The sequence below is a fragment of the Prionailurus viverrinus genome, chromosome D3, assembly GCF_022837055.1.
Source record: "Prionailurus viverrinus isolate Anna chromosome D3, UM_Priviv_1.0, whole genome shotgun sequence".
Taxonomy (NCBI): Eukaryota; Metazoa; Chordata; class Mammalia; order Carnivora; family Felidae; genus Prionailurus; species Prionailurus viverrinus.
This window is the reverse complement of record NC_062572.1, coordinates 14,073,472-14,092,578: the sequence shown is the minus strand read 5'-3', so window position 1 is coordinate 14,092,578 and position 19,107 is coordinate 14,073,472. Positions and strand designations below refer to the sequence as shown.

The following is a 19,107-nucleotide window of genomic DNA, read 5'->3' as shown; positions in this document are numbered from 1 at the left end:
CCCTCGCGCCTCCCAGCCTCCGGCAAGGTGTTCCTTGCCACCTCACTGCCAGGCTGCCGCCATGCGATTTAGGGTTTTTTTCACAGCGGATTCCCCTTTCAAGCGTTTTCGTTTTGTGGGTGACGGGGGTGCAGGGGAGGGTGGGGTTTTTTTAAGTTTAGAGTTCGGCTAATGTTCCCATAGGAAATTCTTCCCCATTTGGCTGTGCAAAAAAAAAAAGGATAGTGATGGCAAGTTCTCTGGGGTTTGGAAAGGCCTAAAGGCAAATCGTTCAGTGAACTTAGGAAAGGAAGCTGACAGAAAAAAAGGAAAGAAATTTGGGAGAGAACCAGCTGGGCAGCATGCATTCTAGAATCCTCGAGGGGCCAGAATTCCTAACTGCTTCCCTTAGAATGACACAGATCTTAATGGAAACTTTCGTAGTCAAGCCGCAGAAGTCGGAGCACTCAATGAAAGCTCGTTGTTTTGTGTGTGTGTGTGTGTGTGTGTGTGTGTGTGTGTGTGTGTTTTCCCTGTCTCCAAAACCTGGTCCTCTCCCCAGGTTTTGGAATTCTCTAATACCGCACCACTTAACTCTATGGTGATGTCCTCCCTCAGTCATGGCCCCAGGACAGAACATTGACTTCCCTCCTTCCTGCTAGGTTCTTTGGCTGGTCTCATCATTAAATTGACACAAGACAGATGATGAACAGGAGAAAAAATAGTAGTAAATGTAATTTCTTGCAGGAGCCCCTAGAAATAAGACACTCAGAGGAGTGCCCACGGCAGGCAGCATTCGTGCCTTCTAGACAACCAACACATCTGTGAAGAATCGAGGGCAAGGGGTTTGGGCGTGGGGCTGCAGATTAGTGGAGAAGTAGCCAGGGTGGTTTCCACAGCCTTCTCTGCCCCGAGTTCCCGCCGGTGATAAGGACGCCTCTCTTTCTCCTGGCACGGGGCGGGAGTACCGTGGGCAAGGGAGAAGGATTTCCTGCTCTCCGGGGGACAAAGGAGGGTCAAAGTGCCCTCCTTGTCCTGGCTGCACTTTAGTTGAAAATGATCAATAAGCCACAGTGGCGTCTTTGGGGGCGGCCTGCCCTGAACTCCACCTGCTGTTCCCATGCAGAGGACTTGGCCCACAGGCTCTCCCACATCCCTCCCTGTACCCCCTTCCCTGGCTCTGCTCAGCCTTTTTTCCAGTATTGCCTCCCCACCCATCCCACGAACCTCAGACGAGTTTTTCCTCGTCACCTCCCCCATGAAATTGTTTTGCTGTCTCTTTTTTTAGGTGAAATTCACATGACATAAAGTGAACCATTTTATTTTTTTTAACGTTTATTTTTGAGAAGGAGAGAGAGTCCGAGTGGGGGAGGGGCAGAGAGAGAGAGAGCGGGAGACGCAGAACCCGAAGCAGGCTCCAGGCTCTGAGCTGTCAGCACAGAGTCCGACGCGGGGCTCGAACTCACAAACAGATCACGACCTGAGCTGAAATGGGATGCATAACCAACTGAGCCACGCGGGCGCCCCTGAAGTGAATCATTTAAAAATGCACAGCTCAGTGGCAGTTAGTACCTTCACAAAGTTGTGCGACCGCCACCTCTGTGTAGATGAAAACACTCTCGCCACCTCAAAGTAAAGCCCTGTACCCCATTAAGCGACCACTCCCCATTCCTCCCTCCCCCAAGCGCCCCATCTACTTCCTGCTCTATGGATTGGCCTGTTCCAAACAGTTCATGAGGATGGGATCAGGCAGTACGTGATCTTTGGCGACTGGCTTCTTTCACTTAGCGTTTTCACAGGCCGTCCACTCCGTAGCATGAATCAGTGTTCCAGTCCTCCTAAGGCCGAATGATATTCCGTTGTGTGGACGCGCCACTTTTTGTTTATCCATTCAGCTATTAATGGACCTTTGGGTTGTTTCCACTTTTGGACTCTTGGGAAGAGACCTGCCATGAGCCCTGAATGCGATGTTAAGTCTGCTTATGCACCATATGGACACCTGTGCTTTATACATCCGGAGAGTAACGGCTTTTCATCCTCCCCAACGACCATTTGCCCTTCGGGGACAGTGTCGTCCCTCTCTGGGAGGTGGCACTGGGAAGAGCCGCTGTCTCCGTCTTCTAGCTGGTCGACCCCTGATGTCTTGACTGTCTTCATGGCACCCACCTTTGTGCCAGGAGCTCTGCCCGGAGAAGTGCCGTTTCTGTCACCTGTAACTGCCCACCCGTATATTCTAAGGAACTTTTGGGATCCCTGTTACCCGGTCTTTGCCTCTTCTAAAAATGGGATGAAAACGGGGCGCGTGGCTGGCTCAGTCAGCGGTACATCAGACTCAATCCCAGGGCTGTGAGTTCAAGCCCTACCTTGGGCGTAGAGCCTACTTAAAAAAAAAAAAAAAAGAGATGAAAGAAAGTGCAGTTGTAAGACTTTCTGGGTAATGGCTACCTTTGTATGAAACTACTCCCAGGAGATTAGGAAATTTGAAAGCTAAAGGCCTCTGCTAGACCATTGTTCCTGACATTTTACAAAGAGAGATAATGAGGCCCGTGGAGGGTATGGGTGCCTTCGTCTGGCGGGTGGCTCAGATCAGGTACTCAAGCCTGAGCCTTTGGACTTGACTGCGGAGGTGTTTCTGTTGCCCCCAAATTGCTTCCTCTGAGGGTTTTCTTGTCCTGCAGGGAAACTTGCTAATAACATCATCCCTTACTATTTGGCATTCAAAACCTTGTTAAATTTCTCCCTTGCTAACTGCCGTGGCAACCTCCCCGCCAGCTTCAGCAGTCTCTTATTTCCCTCACATTCACTGTGACGGAGGATGAGAAAGCGTTATTTATCCCTCATTGTCTGGGAAATTTGTCCTCTTGAAGTTTGGGGAAATCTTATTCAAAACCTGCAAAGACTTTTTAAATTGTTTTAAATGTTCACTTATTTCTGAAAGAGAGAGAGATAGAGAGACAGAGCATGAGCAGGGAAGGGGCAGAGAGAGAGGGGGAGACACAGAATCCAAAGCAGGCTCCGGGCTCTGAGCTGTCAGAACAGAGCCTGACGTGGGGCTCGAACTCACAGACCGCGAGATCATGACCTGAGCCAAAGTCGGACGCCTAACTGACTGAGCCACCCAGGCACCCCAAAACCTGCAAAGACTTTTTATAGGCAGTTGCTTTTTTCCCCTCTGGCTTTATGGAAGTGTAATTTATCTCTGGAACTTAACTCATCTTGTGTAACCGTAACCTAAAATATGATTTCTCCTCAAGCAGGGGTCGCCGACTTCTCCTGGAAAGGGCCAGAAAGTAAGTATTTTTGGCTGAAATTTCAGGCCACACAATTACTCAGGTCTGCCCTTGCAGCAGGAAAACAGCCATAGGCAATAGATCAATGAGTGAGTGTGGCTTTGTGCCAATAAAACTTTATTGACAAAAACAGGCATGGGCTGGGGAAGGCCCACAGGCTGTAGGTTACTGACCCTACTGTACAATCCGCTTGACTATTTTCTTTAAACGGAAGTCTAAGCAGAAGCAACATCAAAAAGTTGAAAGAGGGTCAGGGCATCTGGCTGGCTTAGTCAGAAGCATGCAACTCTTGATATTGGGGTGGTGAGTTCGAGCCCCATGTTGGGTATAGAGATTACTAAAAAATAAATAAACTTTTTTAAAAAGTTGAAAAGGGTAATAGAAACCCACATACCCTGCACCAAGGTTCAACATTTACTATATTTTCTTTATTTCCCTTCTCTCTATACGTTTTCCCCCCCTGACCCATGTGAAAGTGTCTCAGACAACCTGAGACTTCTCCCTAAATTCTTTGGTGCCTCTCTCCTAAGAACGAGGATGCTTTCCTCCCCAACCACAGTGCCGTGCGTACGTAAGAAAGTTAACAGCAAGAAGCACATCCTCAGTATCATGAGACTGGGTGTTGAGGACCAACCAGTGTTCCCACAGAATCTTACACCACTTGCGATTTCTCTGGAGCACCCTGGGGAGCACCTGGCCCCGTGGGTAGAAGTTGTTCAAGAGAAGCTGTTGAAAATCACTCGCCAGGGAAGTCTGTTTGCCCGAGGTGAGCCTGTGGCGTCCTGACAACAAGAGACCTGTGGTTTCAGGTAAGCTTCGGCTCCGAGATGTTCCTTGACGAGGGGCATAAAATTCAGCAGAAACAGGGTTTTTTTGTTTTTTTTAAAGCGTTTGCTAATTTAGCAGAGATGTGTGGTCCCCCCCTTCTGCCCACAAAGGGATGGGTTGCTTACATTTTCCAGTCAAGGCTTAGCGGGAGCCCCCACAATTAGCACTGTCTGCCCAGAAGCTCTGCAGAACTCAAGGTAGAGGAGTTCTCTCATAAAGGCCCATACGTGACCTTGCGACTTTCTTCCTTAATTAGGTACCCTGAAGACCCTAATTCCATTGACTGCATTGTCTCTAAGAACAATGATTTGGCCCAGGTATAAGAAAATAACCCACCTAGGGGCACCTGGGTGGCTCAGTCAGGTAAGCGTCCAGCTTCCGCTCAGGTCATGATCGCACAGTTTGTGAGTTCGAGCCCCGCGTCGGGCTCTGTGCTGACAGCTCGGAGCCTGGAGCCTGCTTCGGATTCTGTGTCTCCCTCTCTCTCTCTCTCTCTGCCCCTCCCCTGCTCTCTCTCTCTCTCTCTCTCTCTCTCTCTCTTAAAAACAAATAGAGAGTTTTATTTTAAGTTAGGGCATTGGGAGGGTGGCGCCTGGATGGCTCAGTTAAGCATCGGACTCTTGATTTCAGCTCAGGTCATGATCTCAAGGTTTGTGGGTTCGAACCCCGTGTCAGGCTCTGTGCTGACAGCTCAGAGCCTGGAGCCTGCTTCGGATTCTGTTTGTCCCTGTCTCTGCCCCTTCCTTGCTCATGCTCTTTCTCTCTCTCTCTCTCTCTCTCTCTCTCTCTCTCTCTCTCTCAAAAATACATAAACGTTAAAAAAATTTTTTTTTTTTTTTAAGAAAATAACCCATCCAGGGGCGCCTGGGTGGCGCAGTCGGTTAAGCATCCGACTTCAGCCAGGTCACCATCTCACGGTCCGGGAGTTCGAGCCCCGCGTCAGGCTCTGGGCTGATGGCTCAGAGCCTGGAGCCTGTTTCTGATTCTGTGTCTCCCTCTCTCTCTGCCCCTCCGCCGTTCATGCTCTGTCTCTCTCTGTCCCAAAATTAAATAAAAAAAAAAAAAAAAAAAAAGAAAATAACCCATCCAAACTCAGCCTAAGAAGACCCTAATTCCATTGACTGCACTGGCTCTAAGAACAAGGATTTGGGCTGAGGTATAAGAAAATAATCCATCCAAGGTCGGTCTGGGGGCTGTGCTTTATTTCTGGGTCTGGTTCTCAGCAATTCCACTTGCAAACACAGAGAACCTAATGGCCTCTCTTCTTCTGAGCCTGCCCATCGTGTGAACGAGCCAGTGATGTGCTGATGCATCGAAACGTTCGCATTCTTGCCTCTTACCCCTCCTGGGCCTTAAGCATCTACCCTTCTTGGCCCAGGCAGGATGCTTGGCCGTGGGTAGGGCTCCACCAACAGCCGTTTCCAGTTATGTCTCTTCCACGAACCCCTGTCTTCAAATGCTTACTTAACCCAACGCCCTCCACTTCTCCCCTCCCAGGCTGGGTGGGAGGGGGTTGTTTTTCTGAGCCCTGGATGACAGAGATGTTCTTCCACAAATGCAGACTTGAAAGCATTCATCTGGAGAGGTCCAGCCCAGAGTCTTGTCAGGACTGGAGATACCACAGGCTGGGGCTCATACAAGTCCCTTGGTCTAAGCGGATACTGTTCCCGAAACCTCCAGTTTTGCACGCTTGCAACCGGCTTCTCCGTTAGTGCTTGGCGTGGGCGGCTGGGCACAGGGCCGCCGTTCTCCTCCATTTCCGCCAGTCTGTTCATCTGCCTTTAGGGCCTGGACCTCATGATGTGGAAGACACAGTCAGCAGAGGTTTAGAACCAAATGGGACTCTCCTCTCACACCTGGAATAACCTGGTTCAGTGTGGGGGTGATTTAGACTCACAGTGGCCTGAGTTGTGTGCTGCCTTGGCTGTTTAGACCACACGTGGCTCTGGGAAGCAGGGGCTCATTCACCCCAGTCTGGCTGGCATGTTTCATGCCATTGGGCCGTGAAGCCGACTTCCCTTCTGCTGGGGCAGCAGGGGCGGGGCGCGACCTCCGTGGGATGTAAAACCGTGAGCTCCCAATGGCAGCATTCACACTTATTCCCATCTGTATCCACAGCGGCTGACACTGTGGCAGGCAAATGCTTCTAGAACATTAACTGAAGTCCCTTTACCTTCCCACAACAGATACTCTGCCCCAAAAGCACAAACATCCCATACCATCCAAGCTCACACTCCTCGGAGCCTTGATTCTGTGCCAGGATAGAATAGAACAAGGCAACCTCTTGTATAAAAGTGCCTACAGGTGTCTGTGAAATTGTGACAAAATGTCAGGGAGTGTAGTTCGGGTGAGTTAGTTGAAGGCCCAGGGGTAGACTCAGGGCATGCCTTATGCCCTGTGCCAAAGCAAGACTTACTCTTGTGCACATCATCGTTTTGCCTTTCCGGGCGGGGATTAGAAGCTGCCATCCAAAGGCGTTCGGAGGACCACCTGTTGATCTCTTGGGTTCTCAGGATGGTAACTCATGCTCTGTGTCTATGGGTGTGTCATTTATCGTCGGCTAAGATGCCCTCTCCGTGTGTCAGGCCTTCCACCTTCCTTTGCTCGTAGTTTTCCACTGAAACTGTCGGGGCGTCGTTTACCATCCAGCCTGGTTTCAGCCTCCTCTGGGGGCTGGGGGTGGACGTACCCCTGCACAACAGAAGGGCTGATTCCGGGTCTCAGGGGCTCAGGTTGTGACATGTGGAGCCGCCATCCCCAGGTAAGCCACAGAGCAGGGAGGCAGAGGTCTCCTAGCAGTGTTGTGCACGTGGTAACAGAGACAAACAGATGGTTCCGTGGTGAGGGCAGGCCAGGAGATCTGGGGCACCGGCTTTGTAGTTTCCTCTGGCCGTGATGGACTCTGCTACGTCACTGTCCAGGCAAGGTACATTCGGCATGAGTCACCCCCATCAGGCAGCGGCCCAAAACCAGCAGCAGCACTAACCTTAGCATCTCATTAGGCTCCTGGCACCCCGCGACCTGGCAAGGGAAGACTGTGCTGAGCAGGGAGCACCCAGAGAGCCAGAAAGGAGCGAGCCACCACACAAGATGGCCCCGGTGTCCTGCCAGCTGGTCTCACACCCCAGGCTACGCCGTCCCCTCCCGGGAACCCGTGTTCCCATTTGGGAAGGAGAGAGAGGGAGACTGGGAATTTTCCATTTTCCCTCCCTGGGTGACTCAGAAGAAAACCAGATCTGTTCCCAGCTTGTTTTTAACTCCTTCTGTCATTTCTCTGGCGGAGCCTCACAGATCGAAGGCCGGGAGGACTTCGTCGGGCCCCACTCCACCTCCTGACCGTAACTTCTCCCCGCGATCTGCTTCCGGATGCCTCTGCGGGGCCACCCGCTTGCCTGGGTGTGCCATCTCTCTGTCCTCATTTCATTAAAAAAATTCTTCTTAATATTCTTATTTATTTTTGAAGGAGAGAGACAGAGCGCGAGCAGAGGAGGGGCAGAGAGAGAGGGAGACGCAGAATCCGAAGCAGGCTCCAGGCTCCGAGCTGCCAGCACAGAGGCCGACAAGTGGCTCGAACCCAGGAACAGTGAGATCATGACCTGAGTCGAAGTCGGACGCTTCACCGACTGAGCCCCCTGGGGGCCCCCGTATCCTCATTTCGTTTTAGATGAAGACACTGCCACCCCTTGGTGCCCCAGTGACACATGGGGTTCAGGAGGCCCTACTGCGAGGCTTTGGCCGCTCGTTGGTGCGTCTGTTTGCGTGGATTTGGAACACACCTGGGCTGTCAGCACAGAACCCGACGCGGGGCTCGAACCCGCGAACCGTGAGATCATGACCTGAGCCAAAGTCGGACGCTCAGCCCACGGAGCCACCCTGAAAAAATCCTTTGAGAAGGAAAAAGGAAGAAGCCATCCATTCCATGAGATGCCCCCACACCTTTCCAGACACATAGACTCGAGTGATGGGTCATGTCTCTTGTGTTCTCCTTTTGCGCGTGTCATCTTCCCAGAGGGCAGGCAGTCCTCCAAATTGTCAATAATGACGGGTAGCACAGCAAGGCCCAGACTGACAAATGTCTTCTGTAAAGGAAGGGCCGGGTAGTAAATAATACAGGCTTTGCAGGCGTGATGGTCTCTGTTGCAACTGCTCAGCTCTGCTGTGGTGCAAGGGAAACAGCCAGAGACCTAAACAAACGGGCATGGCCGTGTTCCAATAAAACTTTATTTGCAAAACCAGGGGTCAGCCATGCTTTGTCGACACCTGCAATAATGCATGCGTAGTCAGTGGGACCGCCTCTAGTCCCTTCTGTCCCCAGATTATCTTCATGTGCTTAGCGCAATGCCAAGGGGGTACGAGGCACTCAGGAGATAGTTGGCGGTTGGTGAAAAGTACGTCACATGAAGCCAGGGATCTAGCAGGACCCCAGGGACAGCTTACTCCATCTTGGTTGCTGTTCGATAGCTAGTTCTTCATTCTTACAAAAAGAACCCAAACTTTGTTCTGGCAGCAATGTACCTAGCTCCCCCAGTTAGATATGAACTACCTACAAGCGGTGAAAGCCAAGTATGGTTAACCCAGTTTGCCAGCGATTGGTCTGGGAGAGGGTGTGGGACTCAGCCTGACACACAATGCATCTGCACAGAGATATTGGTAAGATTTCGCTCCCTGATGAGAGGAGAAGCCTTTCCTTTCTGCCTCTCCTCCCATCCTGATCCGAATACCTATATTTTGAGAGGGTGTGATGTCTGGAGCTGCTGCAGCCATGTTACAGCCATGAGGGGAGAGCCCAAAGGACTGCAGAAATGCCAGCCCAGGGTCCCAACTTTGCTCAGCTTCTGTACCAACCCTGGAAATGCTCATCTCCAGCTTCTTAATAAGAGAGATCATATCTGTCTGTGATGTTTACACCAAGCAAGTATTCTTTACTTAGAGCCTTAACAGGTCCTAAATAACCGAAATAACGCATCATTCTTATTATATAAATAAATGCTCATTGGTACAAAGAGAAGGCAGCTTAATATGTTTCCTCCTACTGTGGCTACACAGTCTTGAATGTCTCCCTGTTCACTTTCCAACCAAATGTGCAGAATCCCTGAGGAGAAGTTCCCTGTAGATACCAGGGAGACAGGGGCCTGAGGAGCCCCAGCTGGGGAGAGCCATCTGTCTCCTCATGTCAGTCTTAGAGAAGCCCAACTCACGTAATCCCTCTGCGTTTCGATCCAAGAACTAGCTGAACAAAGTATGGCGCGAGCCATGGGGGAGGTGGCAGAACATTCTCCCACAAGAACAGCCAGGGAAGAAAACTCCAGGGCTCTCTTCTGAGGGAACTGGAGCAGGCGTGGGAATGTCCACCTCCTCATCGGGACGGCGGCCGCACCCCAAGAGCAGGAGTCCCTAATCTGACAGCCCACATTTGAAAAGTCACCAGGCGACCTTCAAAGGGACTCTTTCCTCGGACAATGAGCTGGTGGTTACGTCTCCTGGGGTTCTCCGCGGCAGGCACTCGGCCAGGTGGCCACTCAGGCCCCGTGTCCCTGGCTCCTCAGCCGCCCCTGTGTGCGGCTGGTCTGCTCAGCTCCCCCGTCCTGCCCTGGGGCTGACGCTTCCCACCAGGCCAGCATCTCTGCTCTGCCTTTGCGTTCGCTAGGCATTCCGCGGACAGGAAGGAATCCCACATCCCCACAAGCTGAGACTGGGGGAACAGCGCAGATAAGGTGGCCTCGCTGTCTTCGGTCACTAGGCACCGTCACCTCCCTCACCTTCCTGGAGAAAGACCCTGAGACCAGGGGCTTCGGGCGTGGCCACTTGTGGGCAGTACGTAAGTATTACCCTCATAGCCAGCCCTTGATCGTTCATAGTAAATGGGGGGCGCCTGGCTGGCTCAGTCCGTAGAGCACGCGACTTGATCTCACGATCATGAGTTCAAGCCCCGTGATGGGCTTCGAGCTTACTTCAAAACAAAACAAAACAAAACCACCACCTGGCCTCTCTGGGTACGTTGTGTGGACCTAGCACCCTGGGTTTCAAAGTCTGGTCCCTGGGCCAGCTACATCAGCATCTCCTGGGAACTTGTTAGAAATACAGGCTCTGGGGTGCCTGGCTGGCTCATTCAGAAGAGTGTGCAACTCTTGATCTCAGGGTTGTGAGTTTGAGCCTCACGCTGGGTGTAGAGATTGCTTAAAAATAAAATCTTGAAAAAAAAGAGAAGAGAAAAAAGAAACGAAACACGGGCTCTTGGGCACCAGACCCACTGGATCAGGAACTCTGGGGCTGGAGCCCAAGATCTGTTTGCGAACAAGCCGCCCCCCAAGGGCTTGTGATGCACACTCAAGTTTGGGAACTGCTGAACAGTGAGCTCTTACGCACAAATGGTTTGAAGGCTGGGGACACTCTTTGTCAGCTTGCTGTCTTGAAAGCCTTTTGTGCAAGGGGATTCGGGACCTCTGTGCTGTTTTTTTCCAATTAATATTCTATTTCTTACAAACACAAATTCAAAACACAGTTCTTCCCCAAGATTTTGTGTTGAATTTATGAATCCATTTTGTTTATAAAATTGACTGCATTTTGCAATCACTTCTTTTTAAAAAAATTTTAATTCCCCTTAAATACTTTAAGTGCACTCATGAATTTAATATATTTGATTTCTTCTTAAGCACTTTTCAAAACCTTCCAAGTACTTCATGAATTAAAAAAAAAAAATTTTTTTTAATTTTAGAGAGAGAAATAGAGCACAAGTCGGGGAGAGGGGCCAGAGGGAGAGAGAGAGAGAATCCCAAGCAGGGCTCAATCCCACAACCCCGAGATCATGACCTGAGCTGGAACCAAGAGTCAGATGCTCAACTGACTTAGCCACCCAGATGGCCCTCATGAATTCTTATACATCCACTAAGTTGAACTTCTGAATGTGGCAAATCTCCGTTCTCTTCAACAGTAACATCCTCCCTGCAAACTTACAACTTTCAAATTAAAAATCTGCCCGATACAATGTGAATGTGATTCACGCCACCGAAACGTGCGCTTAAAAGTGGTTAAGAAGGTCAGTTTTGTGTCAATGTGTATTTCGCCACATTTAGGAAAGATCTGGCCATACCGACGACTCCGTACCTTTAAAATGGGAACCACAAAGCCTTCCTGTTTGAGGATGCCAAATTCTCTTCCATGTGTTAAGCACTGAAAATACAAAATATACATAGGTTGCTTTCCATTATAAGATAGGATGAAAATAAAGACCAAGAACTATGGCTTTGCTTTAGTTTTTCATCTCCGTACTAAATAGTACAACCCGTCTGGGGAGTAAAGTCCTAAGAAAATCGCCGTGCAATCCCAAGCAAGCTGATGCTCCTGGGAAGTACAGAAGTCTGCAAACTGCTCTTTGGCCAGGAGGAAGGAATTGATTTTTCCAGGGACCTCAGCCGAATCTTAATCGTAGCCACTATGCCAATGGAAGATTCCGGGTTCCCTTCACTCTCCATGTGGGGCTGTGGTCTCAAAGCCTAGATTCCCTGGGTCCGATGGCAGATACCCTAATTGACCCCCCCCCCACCCTGATTCTCCAGCCCCCGTTTTTTCTTCAGAGCTGCCGAACTGTGCCGTCTGCACGGCTTCCTCCTGCACTGAATTCTTCGCACCTGCCAGGGTCACGACTCCTGCTGAGAACTTTCCTGGCACCCTGCTGATGCTGCACCCTGGGGCCCTGATGATGGCGCACCCCAGGCTCCTCCTGGCTCTTACTCCTGTAGACTTCCAGAGAAGGAAGAGCGTGGTGGGAGTTAGGGACAGCAGAGAAGGATTTTCCAGAAAGGAAAACTGACAACCGGTCTTTGGAGAATGAGCCTCCAAGAGAAGCAAAGCTCGAGAGGTGAGGGGAACTCATTCGAGTCTGATAAGTGAAACAGCAGCTGGCCACACTGTTTCGTGGCCCACATCTCGTGAGCAGCCTTCGTCCCTGCTGAGCCCCCCTCTTCCATCGTCTGGTGGTAGCACGGAACTGGTAAGGCTTGAATGCGCAGAGCAAGGGCTCAGTGAGCCGGCCAGCCTGGAGGGGGCTGGGGAAGGGGCTGCTCCCCTCCCCTTGGGTCCTGTCACTCTGCTCTATGCCCGACTCCCTCCTGCCGCCAGCAAGAGGCACTGGCCTTTGCCGTGAATTGTACCCCGTGCGGTGCTCCATCACAAACATGGAAAAATCTGGGAAACGCCTAGATAAAGTCTCCAGATGGTGTTTCACCACGCAAAGTGAGCTAGTACGTAATGCCCCGGGGAGGGAGGGGGGTGGTGAGGGGAGGCAGCTGGGGAAGCAGCCTTGCTCCGATCCTCCTGGGCACCTGCTCCCTGGCGAGGACAACGGCAGAACCTTCGTGTCCATCGAGGGAGATATTTACGCACACAATCGACCGATGCGAGTCGCCCGGGATCGGTGCCCAGGGCTCTAGGGACGTGTGGAGGAAGACGGGAACGTTCCAACCTTGGCGCATCTTGGAGGTCAGTTGGTCTTGCGGGAGGGCGGGGGTGGGGGTGTCTGCTCTACCCAGGACGCCAAAGAGGGCGCCCCCCTTTCAAAGTCCTCATGCTCCTCTGCAGAGTGGATGCTATTATTATAAACCCATTCTATAGATGGAGAAACTGAGGCTCAGCGAGGGGCACTGAGTTGCCCAAGGTCTCAAGGGAAAAGAAACAGACGGTTGAGAGGGATGGCTCCCTCAGGTTCAGGGAGATGGGGAGTCCCCCCCACCCCACCCCCACACACTTGGTTCTGATTCCTCCTCATGCCCTAGGGGGCAACAGCACTTCATAATTGTGTGCTTCTGGCGGCAGAGACCCAGGTTCAAATTCGACTTCTGATACTAATTGAGCAAGTGTGGGCAAGTCGTTTAACCTGCAGGCCGGGGTCTCTGTTTCCTGTGGGTGAACAGAGAGAACAGTCCCTCCTCCGAAAGCACTTTCTCGTTCACCCCAGGAGCAACACGGGCCCTCAGAGAGCTCCCCGTGCCACCCCAAGCGCGCTGTGTGTGTGTGCCGTGTTTTGGTTCCTGTCGCCTGCACAACAGCCCGTGTCCTGGTTTCACAGATGCAGACACGGAGGCAAAGAGCAGCAAAGTGGCTTCTCGAGATCACCTGACCTGTGAGGGGCGGGGTCCGGATTTGAACCCGGGTCCTCCGCCCGACCAGAACTGCCTCCGACATCCCTCAGCGCTTACTTAGCGCCCAGCACCGTACACGACCCACTCCCTGGGTAGCTGCTGGTACTGATGAGGTCTGGTTCCAGGAGGGCTGCATGGAAGTGGAAGCCAGCCTTCCGGGTAGAGGAACAGTATTTACAAGGTTCGCCGGGGAGGGAGCAGGTGCCCCAGCTTCCAGATTCTCTGAACATCCTGCATAAAAGAAGCAAGTGCTTAAGCCGGTGGCACACTACAAGTTTCTAAGTTATTTATAAAGAGCCTGAAGTCTAGAAACTTCTAACAGGCGGAGGTGTGTTCTCCAGACTAAGAATAGCTGACGGGAGAGGCTTTCTGGTGACATCAGAGCACAGCAGCAGCTTGGGGGCGGGGCCGTGGTTTCCTCTAGCTTTGCAACATCTGCCCAGGAGGGCTCCACCGTCCCTCCAGAGAGGGCCTGACGAAGGGACAGGAAGGGGTCTGGTGATCCTGGGACAAGCCGGGTTTCCATCGGTCTGCGAGTTCCTTTTCTTTTTTTTAAAATTGTTAATGTTTATTTATTAGAGAGAGAGACAGAGAGAGACAGAGGGAATGAGTGGGGAGGGGCAGAGAGAGAGGGAGACACAGAATCGGAAGCAGGCTCCAGGCTCCGAGCTGTCAGCACAGAGCCCCACGCGGGGCTTGAACCCACAAACCGTGAGATCATGTCCTGAGCCAAAGTCACACACTTAACCCACTGAGCCACCCAGGCGCCCCAGTCTGCGGGTTCCTAATGTGTCACTTCTCCCCTTCCTCACCATCCTGCTGTTTGACCATCCTGCTGTTGGAGAAGTCAGCAGGGGAGGGCACAGGGCAGGTCCTGGGATTTGGAACATAGGTGCCTTCATCCTGCTCACCCCTGCCTCTCCATCCCTCAGTGGGGGGGCTTCTAACAGGAGCAGACCCCGGTCCCCCACCCCTGCCCACCACACCAGACACTTCTCAATGCACACTGAGTTTGGAACTTGCTCAGAGCGCCAGCAGGGTGACCCCTGACTTTTTCTGAAGTCAAAATAAATTCTGGGGCTAGAGTACAGAGATGAAGTCCTCCCAAGGCTAAATTGTGGTGCCCCCCACCCCCGCCAGGAGCTGTGAGCTCCTACTGGAGGCTTCCGAGGAGTTGGGAGGGCTAGGGGGAGAGAAAGGAGAAGGGAACAGTTTAAACAAAACTCAAAACACTGTTTCAAATGATGTCTTGCTGTTTTCAGGCTCTGCCCGTTTGAGTTGATTCGTTATCCGCAAAGCTATGCGCACCATACTTGATGGCCCCTGGGGGATTTTCCAGGCTATTGGGGCTGCACGTGAGGATTCTGACCTTGCACCCTGGCTCCACACAATCTAGCCCCCAAACCTCAATTTCCCCCTTTCACCGGTGTGGTTCTGCCTTCAAACATTCAGTTGGGGCTACATAAATCATCTTTTTTGTTTAATATGAGTTGTTTTAAGTTTATTCATTTATTTTTGAGACACACACACACACACACACACACACATACACACACGACACAAATGGGGGAGGGACAGAGAGAGAGGGAGAGAGAATCCCCAGCAGGTTCCCACCATCAGCACAGAGCCGGATGCAGGGCTCAAATTCAAATCGTGAGATCACGACCTGAGCCGAAATCAAGAGTTAGTTATGACACTTAACCGACCGAGCCACCCGGGTGCCCCGACAAATCATCTTTAAAACTCATGACACCTGACTTTCAGAGCGCCCAAAGCCTTTACCTACACATTTTGCCTTCAAGGAAGGATAAAGGCAGATTTTCTTTCTTTCGTTTCTTTCTTCTTCTTCTTCATTTTTTTTTTTAACAAAGGACACACTGAAGCCAGAGAAAAGAAGCTACTTACCCAAGGTCGCACTGACAGCCTGCCCCAGATTACTCACGCGCCCTTTACCAGGATTGTCCCTACCGCCCGAGGACCCACATGTACCCTGAGTGGAAAGACAGGAGGCCACCTGTGGGGCGTCCCTGGTGCCCTGGCCACGCGCCCTCGAGGCTGACAGGCCACTGGAGTCTCTGGGACACGGGGTTAATGAGCCACATCTTTCAGCACAGCTGGCGAGCAGCTGGTCCAAGGTCACACTACCGGAACTCACCAAGAGAATACTGATACGTGTGCACCCGTGCTACCGGGTGGCGGAGGAATGCCACCACCACGTTGACGCGATTTGTGACTCTCCACCCTGGCGGCCTCTTCAAAGCCACCAACCCCGGAGCCCCCACCCCCAGAGTTTCTGATTCCTTGCGCCCAGGATGCAGCCTGCCCCTGTTTGCTTTAGGAGCGCCCCAGGCGAGCCTAACTTGCAGCTTGGGGTGGAGACAGCGTTTCTCAAACTGTGTATTGGAATCATCTGGGAGGTTAAAATACGGCCCTCCCCCACCCCAGCCTGATTTTAATTGGGGCCGGGGGTGTGGCCTGGGCATTAGGGTCTTGAAATGCTCCCCCAGGTGATTCAAACGTGTGGCCCGGTTGGAGAACACGGTTCTGGTTCGTTCTGCATCCGGACTCTTGGCCCCACCCCTGATCTCCTACAGACAGGGCTGCCCTGCCCTTGCAGAGTCCTCCCGAAAGAGACTTCGGTCCCGTGTTGCTGCTCATATATAGATAAGCGTCTCCAGAAAACTCTGTTCTCGGCTTCTGAATGTCAAGAAGAAGTCAATCCGAAGCAGTAAGTCTTCTGGCTGCCCCTCCCTGAACAGGAAATAAACACTCAGCATGAGTGGCATGCAAACGTGCCCCATTCTACTGTGCTTTGTGGGCAGAGACAGAGGGAAGGGGGCCTTTGCTGTAAGCCAACCGCCAGGCCTCACCACTCATCTCTGCGGGGTGCGGGGTGGCGGGGGTGGGGGGGTGGGGGTGGGGGTGGGGAGGTCCTGGTTCATCAGCCCTCAAGTGCACACCGCAGAATCTGAGCCCATCAAGGGCTGTCTCCCTTGTGCCCTTGAATCGTGCCCTGGCCTGACTGAGGTCCCCAGGGAGGGATGCCTCCTTCTGGATGCCCCGGCTCCCGGGACCCTTCCCAACACGCACACTCCGTTCCTGTTGACCCGCAAGCCCACGGGGACCCACCGCAGTGCTCGATTCGTTGCTGTCTGCACCAGCCTCCCTCCCCCCGGAAATCCACAGGCCCTCTCTTCACCCTGTGACATTTGGTGTCTGGGCTTGGGGCCCAGGCTTGACAAAATCCAGGAGGCATGGCCTCTTTGGCCCTTCCTATCTTACTCCCTCCTTCTGTGGGGCTTAGCCTGGCCCCAGGGGATGAGCCCCAGCGTCCTCCTCATCACAGGCTGCACACAGCTTCTTCCCTCTGCACACTCCCCCCAGTGCCCACGTGCCAGCTGGTGCAGGGAGCCTGCCCTCTGCCAACCCCCACCTAGAGGCAGCCAGGACAGGCAGCTGGTTGGCCCCGAGCTGGCCCAGAGACCTGCCCGAGGCTGAGCACCGTCCATGCGCCAGCATGCTGTGAGCACTTCATGTGAAGTCTCAGGTACCCATTTCACAGATGGGGACCAACGATTCCCCAGGCAAGTCGTGGCCTGAGGCCGAAAACAAGATTTGAACCATATCTCCGACCCCACCCCAACCTCTGCAGCAGAGGCTCCCAAATTTGAGAGCACATAAAAATCAGCCCAGTAGGTCCCAGGAGCCTGCACCTCTGTAGAAGAATGCAGGAGACCCTGACATAAATGGCCCGGGGACCAGCCCTCCCCTCACCCTGCTCTGAGTCTCAGGGCCTCTTCTGGGCCCAGCCAGGGTTGTCCTTGCTGCATGACCTTGACCTCTCTGAGCTTCCTGTCCTGGGAAAATGAGAGCACTGAGCTAACCAATTGCAGGGAGCTTTTCAGTTCTGCTTCGAGCCCTCCAGCTTGGCTCCCATCCAGCGTGACGGAGGGAAGAGAGAGGGGGCTCTCTTTCGGGCTTTCTCCCTGCAGGCCCCTCTGCCAGGTCAAAACGCTGAACCCTGCCCAGGATTTGCACCTGCCTCCACACCCAGTGGGACTGAGAAGCCTCCAGGCCACGTCCCTTCCCCACCCACCCACCCCCTGGAGTCTCAGGCACAGAGGAAGCCTCCCCAGCGTAAAGGACCTCCTGCCTTTCCCTCACACTCACATCCTTCCTTTTCATGAGGCAGGAGAGCGGATCTGGCTCCCATCTCTGCTCTCCGCAGCCAGCCCCAGGAGAGGTCTAAGAGACAGCCCAGAGTGGACATCTGGGAAGGGCGCCCGGTCAGCTGGAGCAGGCCCCGAGCTCTGCTGAGTCAACACGGGGAGCGGGAGGCCCGGGGCCCACCTCCGCGCCCGCCCGCACCCTCCGCCGCCAGCTGCCCTAATGGTAGGTGCCTGCTGCGTCCCCTCCCAAGTAAGCCCCAAATTATCGACTGCGCCGATTCCGAACCCCAACGTGTATTTATCATCCTGCCTTCCAGGCGCTCAGCTGGGGTCTTGCTTGAACACGCAGCCCAGCCGTCCTGGAGGGAAGGGGAGGAGGGAGGGAGAGAGGGCGGTGGGAGGTGGCGAGGTGCTAAGACGGAGCGGGTGGCAGGATCCCAGCCCGTGTCCTGCTCTGCCGGTCAGCTCGTGGTCCCCCAGATGGCTGCCCTGCCACCTACCAGCACACTGGAGGTGGGGACCTGCCTGAGGGCCAGGCAGCCGAGGGGACAGTCAGTCACAGTAAAAGGTGTACCAGAGCCCAGTTTTCTTCACCGTCTGTACCTGTTTGCAGCCACAGAGGTGGGCTTTTGGGAAGGGTCTCTCTCCCTGCACCCGAATGTGGAGTCTGTTCCCACAGGGGCCCGGGGACAGTGAGGATGTGAGAAGCCAGTGTCTCAGTCCCCAGCGCAGTCTTGGACCCCAGCCCGCACACCTTTCCTGAAAGGATTTGGGCAAGTGCCTGAAGGGGTCTCGTGGGAGCACAGTCATGTCTGCATCCTGCCCCCGACATTGGGGGACGGTGCAAGGCTTCGTGTGTGGTCCCCAGGTGACCTGCATCAGAAACAGCTGGGGCCCTCGTTAAAAATGCAGATTCCTGGGCCACGCCCTTTATGTACCGCTGAGGCACAAAACCATTTAAGAACCACCCATGTGGCGGCCAAGAGCTTGGACTCTCCAAGCCCTGAGTTCCTTGTGCTTATAATGGGGACGGAGAGGAGTGAGGAATGCAGATCCCACGTGTTGTCATAGGATCCAGAGGTAAATACAGTAAAGTGCTTAGCCCTCGGTGAAGGGCATCACCTGGGTCATTCCTCAGTAGCGCAGTGAAATTATGGCCAACTGATTCAGCAGAGGGAGGAAGTGGATTTTCCATTTTCTTCCCTCTTTTGCCAGCTCTGTCACCCGGCTGGCAGGTCACAGAAGAGTCTCAGTGGAGACCCCAGCAAGACGTGTCACTGGTTCACGGGCCAGGGTCTCGGACCCACCGGGGCCTCGCTTACAGAGCACGTGAACCTGAGCATGCGATTTGAGCCCTATGAGCCTCAGTTTCCACATCTACAAAATGGGAATGCTAGATTGCCAAACCCTCCGTCATTCGGCTGCAGTGGCTGAGTGAGATACTTTAAGGAAAGCCATGCCGTTACTCAAGTGTTCCTCGATGGATGGGTGAAGAAAGAAACTGCAGTATACCCGCACAACGCTGTATTCCCCGGCAACTCAAAGGAGTGCCATGCTGTCCCCTGCCACAAAGCGACGACCCTTGAAACCATCCCGCTAAGTGAAAGAGGCCAGACACAGAAGGTCACGTATTACAGACTCCACTGACATGAAATGTCCAGAAGAGGCAAATCCATAGAGACGGGAAAGTAATTAGTGGTCGTC

General features: G+C 53.1%; 1 protein-coding gene across 3 annotated transcripts in view; it reads left to right on the top strand.

Moving 5' to 3' along the window:
* The window catches only part of FBXO21 (F-box protein 21), a 54,659-nt gene extending 50,183 nt beyond the window's left edge, over positions 1-4,476 (top strand). For 2 of the 3 annotated variants that reach the window (XM_047828839.1, XM_047828842.1), the window contains exons 12-14: positions 3,237-3,269; positions 3,829-4,078; positions 4,354-4,460. In XM_047828839.1, the coding sequence (XP_047684795.1) occupies positions 3,237-3,269; positions 3,829-4,055 (260 nt within the window). In that variant the 3' untranslated portion in view covers positions 4,056-4,078; positions 4,354-4,460. Of the gene's footprint in view, positions 1-3,236; positions 3,270-3,828; positions 4,079-4,353 lie in introns of all 3 variants that reach the window. The other variant, XM_047828838.1, reaches the window with a different exon arrangement.
* Positions 4,477-19,107: the final 14,631 nt, after the last annotated feature.